Source organism: Rhinatrema bivittatum, chromosome 10 (assembly GCF_901001135.1).
Source record: "Rhinatrema bivittatum chromosome 10, aRhiBiv1.1, whole genome shotgun sequence".
Lineage (NCBI taxonomy): Eukaryota > Metazoa > Chordata > Amphibia > Gymnophiona > Rhinatrematidae > Rhinatrema > Rhinatrema bivittatum.
Window position 1 is genome coordinate 85,246,495 of NC_042624.1, and position 8,644 is coordinate 85,255,138.

General features: G+C 43.5%; 1 protein-coding gene across 2 annotated transcripts in view; it reads left to right on the forward strand.

Annotated features, from left to right (window-relative positions):
• Window positions 1-5,171, forward strand: part of COL24A1 (collagen type XXIV alpha 1 chain) — a 554,101-nt gene extending 548,930 nt beyond the window's left edge. For both annotated transcript variants that reach the window (XM_029618163.1, XM_029618164.1), the window contains exon 60: window positions 4,219-5,171. In XM_029618163.1, coding sequence (XP_029474023.1) covers window positions 4,219-4,365 — 147 coding nt within the window. In that variant the 3' untranslated portion in view covers window positions 4,366-5,171. The remainder of the gene's footprint in view (window positions 1-4,218) is intronic.
• The last annotated feature ends 3,473 nt before the right edge of the window (window positions 5,172-8,644 follow it).

Genomic DNA, 8,644 nt, shown 5'->3' on the forward strand with positions numbered 1-8,644 from the left:
GCATTTCAATTTAGCAAAATATTTCTCTAAAAGCATATGGAGATCACAGCCGCCAACATCTCTGCTCAGCTGGGCAAGGATTTTTAATGAAATTTCATCTGATTCATTTCAGCTCCACAAACCAAGTCTGCTTAAGGGAGTTTAAAAATGCTTAAAACACCACAAACGTATAATTTTAGACTTGCTGCTGCTCCAAGGCATAAACTATTTCCTCCTAGACTACATTTTCTCTTCCTCTTTACCATTCATCTCACTCCCTTAATGAGTATAAAAAAAGTACAGAATTGCCTTTAGACATTTTTACACCTCTTTATCGGCGAGCAAAAAAACAATTGAAAGGAAAAGAACACTTATGACATAATGACTAGCTAACAATCAGATTTTCAGCTTTGACATCAATACTGAGCACAGAACACTATTTTATTTGGTAATTTAATTCTAGTGATGGGAAACAGTCAAAATACATTGCGTCATTTTGGCCTCACGAGTGTGTTCTCTTTTTTTTATTATTATTTGTTGGCGCAGCAGTTTGTTCCAGCTCTGTTGGGCTACAGAGCCATGAGCCTTCTTTCACAAGCAGCTCGTAACCCCTGTGTTATAAGACCCAATTCCCCTCATGCTAAGCCCAGCTATTCCAGGAGGCCCCCTTCAAGAACCTAGTACAGCTGGGGACCTCAACAGCCTTTCATGAAGGTGTCTCTGTTCAACAATGGCTGTGACTCTCTCCTCCAGGAGGGCTGTGAATGCTGCCTTCACAACATCCTCCACCCTGACAGGCTTGTCCCAACCGTATACTACAGGGGAAGGTCACACTGGTCCTCAAGTGCCACAAGTCGGCCAGATTCTCAGGATATCCACAATGAATATGAATCAGGTGCTATTGTATACTGTGGAGGCAATACATAAAAATGCATCTTGTACATATTCAATACGGGTATTGCCACAACACAACTGGTGTGTTAACAGTCGGGGACTGGAGTTACCTACCCTTGGTATACTGTGCTTCTGTTTAGTGACAACATGCTTTGGTCACAGCTGTGCAGCCCATTAGCACAGGACCTCATTGAAAGACCAGCAATATTAGCAACATTTTTGATTTGCTCATTAGGCTATTTGGCTCATCATAAAATATTAGTCCTGCTCCAATTTAAAAAAAAAAAAAAAAAAAGGTAAGTAGGTCTCATAGAGATCCTAAATATGGGCTGCTCTTTTTCTTTCTTCTTTAATTAAATAGCATTGTGTCTAACTTTTAAACTCTGTGAGATCTATATTCAGAGACATTTATTTGGATAACTCAAAAGTTATTTATTTATTTATTTATTTTTAGATTTTTATATACCGGTGTTCCTATATGAAATAAAGATCACATCGGTTTACATTGAAACAGAACATGAAAATTGCCAAAAGGCATTACATAGAACAAGGTTATGAAACTTGGAACAGTGTACATAAGTTCAAAATTTAATGATAACGTTGTAACATTGATGACCAAAAGATAAAGGAGAAAAAAAAAAAAAAAAAAAGACTTAAACAATTAAGTTGACAGGTCTTATTGAGCATAAAAATTATAACGTATAAGTGAGAAAGTCTCAAGTGTCCTGCAGCAAGAGATTAGATACCGAAGTAGGTAGTGGTATGGAAAATGGGGGTTTGTGAAGAAGATAAGTTATCTGGATATATGCCAATATTTGAATATCTGCTGCACTTATCTGGCTAAGTCATTAGCCAACTAAAATGTATCCAAATAAGTTAGGGGCATTTCGGAGGCACTCTGGGACAGGGAAGTTAGCCGGGAAATTTATCAGGCTATCTTCAATATTTGAAGTTACCCAAAAGAAGTTTCTTTGTCTAACTAGAGATGTGGCAGTGATCAGGTCTAAAATGATCCCGAGCCCACCCTAACCTCCCAAATCCCTCCGAAGTGTAAAAATGTTATAGATCCGAGTCCCCTCACTGGCTTGCCAAAAAAAGATAGCTGTGCCCCCCTCCTCTTCCTCCTTCCCACCACCGCCTTGTCAAACCTCTTTCCGCTGCCAGGGTTGGAGTCTGTTTTTACCACTCCTAGCGGCTTCCAGTGTTGCTCTGACAACAGTGCGAGCAATGTAAGCTCTTTTGCAGCAATGCTGGTAGTTTACCCTTGGAGCAACACAGAAACCCGCCGGGATCAGTCTGAGGGCACTGCGAGCACAGTGATGGAAAAGGATGGGGCGGGAGAATTAGCGCTGGGATGGCAGCCCTAACTATTATTTATTTAGCAAACTGGGGGCGGAGATGAGGGAGGGGAGATGGCATGCGGGTGCACGACGATTACATTTTTACACTTTGGAGAGGTTTGGAGTGTAGAGAGGGCTTATCCTGGCAGGCCTCAATTTTTTTTTTTTTTTTTTGCCACTGGGAATCGGGCCACCAGGCCAATGAAATTGATTTTTTTTTTTTTTGTTTTTAATAGTAAACACGCCACTTAGCCAGCACTCTGCTTTTGAATACAGCCAGTTCAGCCTAACATTATCCAGGTACACGTACCCGGATAATTGTGAAACCTAACGGTGATATTCAAAGATAGCCATTTATCCAGCTATTTATAGCTGAATAACTTTGTTTGAGGATATTCAGCAGGACATTTAAGCCTGCTCAATATCCCTGCCTATCCAGCTCACTTTTGCTGGATCATTATCTGGGTTTTTCTAATATTGGCCTCAGGGTGACTCCCTCGTTCTTTTCCACTGATTTGTTTGCAAACCGTTGGAAGGGGCATAGACCACACTCCGTCCTGCTGTGTTACAGGGTAATTATTCCATAATTCAGCGGGACAAATTCCCTTCCCCATGTCAATTTCCTTCTTATGGTTTGGAAAAAAATCACCAGAAAGAAGGTAAGGGAGTCAAATGTGCTGGAAGGAAAAAAAGACAAATCTTGCATAAAACTTGGCTGGGTTTTCTGTGAATGTCCTTGTTTGCCTTTCGTCTTTGTGGAAATGAAAGTCAACAAACAAATAAAATATAGGATGATACCTTCTTATTGTTACTCCATTTCTTGACTAGTTTTAAAATGCTATGCTCCCTTTTCTCTTAACAGCAAAGAGGATCCCAGTATCAAGGAGCAAGACACTTTAAAGGAACAAACTATGGGCCGGATTTTAAAAGGGTTATGTGCATAAATGGGTCTACGCGCGCCAGCCCTATTTTAAAAAGGTCCGGTGACGCGCGTAAAGCCCCGGAGCGCATGTAAGTCCCAGGGCTTTACAAAAGAGGCGGTCCGGCGTTGGGCGGGGCCAGAGGCTTCCGACAGAGTGGCCATTGCCGCTGTGTTGGAGGATCGCGTGCCGGCAGATTGCCGGCATGCGCAAAAGATAAAATAAAAATTTGGGGGGGGGGGGGGGTTAGAGTAGGACTAGGGGGAGGAAAGGTTAAGAGAAGGGGTAGGAAGGTCAGGTTAGGGGGAACGGGGGAAGGCAGTGCGGTTTGGCGCACGCAAGGTGCACAATTGTGCACTCCCTTGCAAGTGCCGACCCCTGATTTTATAAATTCTGCGCACCTGCGTGCGTGCCAGGTAGCATGCACTCCTTTAAAAATCTACCCCTATATTTCTAGATTATTCAAATGGCAGTTAAAAAATAAAATCTTTAAGATCCTATCATTTTGTTCTCAATTTTATATAATGTCTTAAGAGATAAGAGAACAATCCTTCAAAACTCAACACTGAGGTCCATATTCAGAAGCTATCCAGATAAACATGTCCAGCAAATTTAGCCAGGATATTCAGCAGCACGGCCACACCACTGAATATAGCTGGATAATTGCAGGTCTAACTTATCCAGCTAAGGACCTGATTTACTAAGAATTTTCCCCCATCAATTGTCTATGGGGAAAATGCTTCGTAAATGAAACTCTAACATAGCTAGATAAGTCTGGACTTACCCGCTGAATATTGGGCCCTATGTACCTAGTCCAGCCACAACAAAAGAGGCATATACATAAAAAGTATGGCAGAAGAAAACATGAAATACACTAAAGTAATAAAAGATGAATAAGATCAAAATTGGGAGCAATTAAGTCAAAGAAGCGGAAAGCTGATAATCTGAGGAATATAATGAATACTGCTGTATCAGTAGGACCCCATTCTCAAACTTACAAGTTTTTAGCAGACGAAAATCTAGTTCTTTGCATTGTGAATTTGATTTCTGGGGATAATTTCATCTTTCCTTTCTGTGCATTCCAGATTCAAGATGGCAGCTGGCATAAGACACAGTTCCTTTTTCACACTCAGGATACTAACCAGCTACCAATTGTCGAAATACACAAATTCCCTCAACTCAAAGCAGGACAGCAGCACTACATAGAGAGCGGACCAGTGTGCTTTCTTTGAACCTTCTAGCCTCTGTGTTTTGGGGCTTGCTTGGGGTTTTTTTTCATGTCGCTGAGGAACTGCTGCAGAAAGCAAGCATCTGTTGTGTCTTGTTTTCATGAAAAATGAGATTTGAAGACCATCAGAAAAACTGTGGAAGAAACTGTCACGCAAAGGTGTTGTGGTTTATATCCTAAGGAATCTCAGGAAGAAAAGACTTCCTCCTAAAGAAGGAGAAACTGGTATTTAAAAAAAAAAATAAATAGTAGGATCATGACATTGACAAAGTATTTAATTTTTTTTTTTTTAATATTGATGGTGCTTTCTTGTATAAATTTCCCTAAATGGAGAATTGTATATGAAAATGGACTCCTTATGGACTGCCGGAGTTCTTCACCTACTCAACAGCACTGTACAAGACATCCCCGTTGAAAGCTGGAGACATGCAAAGGAGCAATACTGGCTAGGGCTCCTTGACGTGCAATAGCTTATCTCTGAGAGTGAATAATGCCGCGATACAACAAAATCTTCCTTATCTTCTAACACAAAAGTGTATTCTAGTCCCATGTGGACACACACATCTTCACAGATGGTACGCTACCTCTTACATGTTGCCTGTTTTTTGTGTTGCCTGGTGCTCCTCATACCACAAGGTGCTAGTGGCGTTAGTAGAGATTAGTTCATTACCTGTTCTCCTTCAGACTGTATGTACTGGTTACATCAAGACATGATTCTCTTGTAGGAGTACTTATTTTTAAAGTGTTCGGTCACGTATTTCCTTACAAGTAAAAAAAAAAAAAAACAACCCATTATTTATGAGAAACTCCTTTCAAGTGTAAAATGTTGGATTTTTTATTTTTTTTTTGTGGCAGTGATATGCAAGTTGGCACAATGTAACTGGTGCACATAGGCAGAACCCATTTCTTTTTTTTTTTTGGTTCTTGTAAAGATTGCTAGAGAATGAAGACAAGAGTTTGTTTGATAGTTCCTGGATTGTAGGTTATTATTGTTAAACATCCATTGGCATCCAAAACTGATGTAATGTGTATATATTTTGTAACTCATTAAGATGTTAATACAGCATAACTTTTAAAATCGCTGCTGTTAAATTATAATTATAATCTGTTCACATTTTAGAAAATCCATGTTTTTCAATATGACTAGGCCATTTCACTTTACTTTTTATTTAATTCATTAGAGGCTAAAAGTATTAAACCCTATCATTATTATTATTATTATTATTAATACTGTTTGAGAAGAACACTTTTTTCCTATTTAAGATATGTTGTTTAGTGGATTATTTGACCACACTTATTGTCAAAACCATGCAAATTCTTATGTCCCAGACTGTACCTCTCTGTATTTGGAAAAACTGCTCATAATCGGGACGTCCCCATTGTTGGATGTCCCGATTCCAGACGTCCAGACTCTGGACGTCGGACTCTCCCAGGAAGGGGGGGGGGGGGTCCTGAGATTTGGTGTGGGATCTGCTTTGGGACCCCTATCTAGACCTGCTAAATCTCCCAGATGGTGGCAAAAAAGACATCTCGCTGAAACCTGTCCATCACAGCCCAGGACAGGTATCAACCAGAGGTCGATCTAGCCGCCATGTGGGGGTTGATAGGTGTGGGATGTGGGAGCTGCTTTGGGACCCCCAAATTTCAAACCGCAGGCTGAAAGCTGCTCTGCTGGGTGAGAACGGCTTGGACGTGCTCAACTCGGAGGTCCTGAGGTTGGACGTGCAGTCTTTGGACGTCCCCAAGTTGGACGTCCCGTCTTTGGACGACCCCAATGTTTGATGTCCCGATTCCCGCCGTCCAGACTCTGGACGTCCAACTCTGGACGTCCCCAGGTTGGACGTCCCGTCTTTCGACGTCCCCAGGTTGGACCTCCCCAAATTGGACCTCCCCAATGTTGGATGTCCCGATTCCGGACGTCAAACTCTGGACATCCCTCAGGTTGGACGTCACCAAATTGGACCTCCCCAATGTTGGACGTTCCAATTCCGGGCTTCCAACTCTGGACATCCCCCAGGTTGGATGTCCCCAAATTGGACGTCCCCAATGTTGGACGTCCCGATTCTGGATGTCCAGAGTCGGTTCGTTGAACTCTCCCAGGAAGGGGGGGGGGGGGTCCTGAGATTTGGTGTGGGATCTGCTTTGGGATCCCTATCTAGACCTGCTAAACCTCCCAGATGGCGTCAAAAAAGACCTCTTGCTGAAACCTGTCCATCACAGCCGCTGCACTCCTGAGTACACTGCCCCTAGAATGTAATTGCACCTCCCGCGGGTACGAGGAAGCGATTTTTTTTTTTTTTAAATCGAAAAACCGATAGCAACAAGAGGTTTATCTGGCCGCCATGTGGGAGGTTCAGCAGGTCTAGATAGGCATCCCAAAGCAGATCCCACATCCCAACCCCAAATCTCAAACCCCAGGCTGAAAGCGCCCGCAATAACTCGACCTGGGTGAGAACTGCAGGTTCCCAGTAGAGAGAACAGACAAGAAATGTACAATACTTCCCCAAGGGTACAGTTTTGAAAAGACCGCCAACGTTTGAAAAAATATTGAAAGTCGCGAATGTCTTTAATTTATTTTAAAAAAAATTCTGAATCGGTCTTTTCCATTAAAAAAATAAATCGCTTCCTCATTCCCATAGGGAGGTGCAATTACAATCTAGGGCAGTGTACTCAGAAGGTCAACAGCAGTGATGGAAGGGGGCCCAGGACAGGTATCAGCGAGAGGTCTATCTATTCGCCATGTGGGGGTTGATAGGTGTGGGATGTGGGAGCTGCTTTCGGACCCCCAAATTTCAAACTGCAGGCTGAAAGCTGCTCTGCTGGGCGAGAACAGCTTGGACGTGCTCAACTCGGAAGTCCTGAGGTTGGAGGTCCTGTCTTTGGATGTCCCCAGGTTGGACATCCCCAAATTGGACATTCCGGACGTCCAGAGTCTGGAAGTCGAACTCTCCCAGGAGGGGGGGGGGGGGGTCCTGAGATTTGGTGTGGGATCTGCTTTCGGACACCCATCTAGAGCTGCTAAACCTCTCCCTAAGGGAAGGAGGAAGCGATTCATTTTTTTAATGGAAAAGGCGGATTCAGAATTCTTTAAAAAAGAAATTAGACATTCGCCACATTCAATATATTTTCAAAAGTTGCCAGTCTTTTAAAAAATGTACCCATGGGGAAATGTGCATTTGATGGCTGTTCTCTCTGCTGGGAATCTGCAGTTCTCACCCAGGTCAAGTTAATGCGGGTGCAGCCTGGGGTTTGAGATTTGGGGGTGGGATGTGGGATCTGCTTTGGGATGCCTATCCAGAACTGCTGAACCCCCCAGATGGCGGCTAGATAGACCTCTCGCTGTTATCGGTCTTTTCAATTAAAAAAAACCCAAATCGCTTCCTAGTTCCGTAAGGGAGGTGCAATTACAATCTAGGGGCAGTGTACTCAGGAGGGGAGTGGCTGTGGTCCATAGGTTGCAGCAGAGTTCTTTGTAGCCGCCATCTGGGAGGTTGAGCAGCTCTGGATAGGGGTCCCAAAGCAGATCCCCCATCCCACCCCCAAATCTCAAACCCGAGTCTGAAAGCGTCCGCAATAACTAGACCTGGGTGAGAACTGCAGATTCCCAGTAGAGAGAACAGACAAGAAATGTACAACACTTCCCCAGGGGTACAGATTTGAAAAGACCGGCAACGTTTGAAAAAATATTGAAAGTCGGCAATGTCTTTAATTTATTAAAAAAAAAAAAATTCTGAATCGGTCTTTTCCATTAAAAAAAAATGGTTTCCTCATTCCCGTAGGGAGGTGCAATTACAATCTAGGGTAGTGTACTCAGGAGGGCAACGGCAGGGATGGAAGGGGCCCAGGACAGGTATCAGTGAGAGGTCTATCTATCTGCCATGTGGGGGTTGATAGGTGTGGGATGTGGGAGCTGCTTTGGGACCCCCAAATTTCAAATTGCAGGCTGAAAGCTGCTCTGCTGGGCGAGAACGGCTTGGACGTGCTCAACTCGGAGGTCCACAGGTTGGACGTCCGATACCGGACGTCCCGATTCCGGACGTCGAACTCTCCCAGGAATTCGACCTGAGATTTGGTGTGGGATCTGCTTTGGGACCCCTATCTAGACCTGCTAAACCTCTCAGATGGCGGCAAAAAAGACCTCTCGCTGAAACCTGTCCATCACAGCCGCTGCCCTCCTGAGTACACTGCCCCTAGAATGTAATTTCACCTGCCGTATGTACGAGAAAGCGATTTTATTTTTTTAAATCGAAAAACCGAAAGCAGCAAGAGGTTTATCTGGCCGC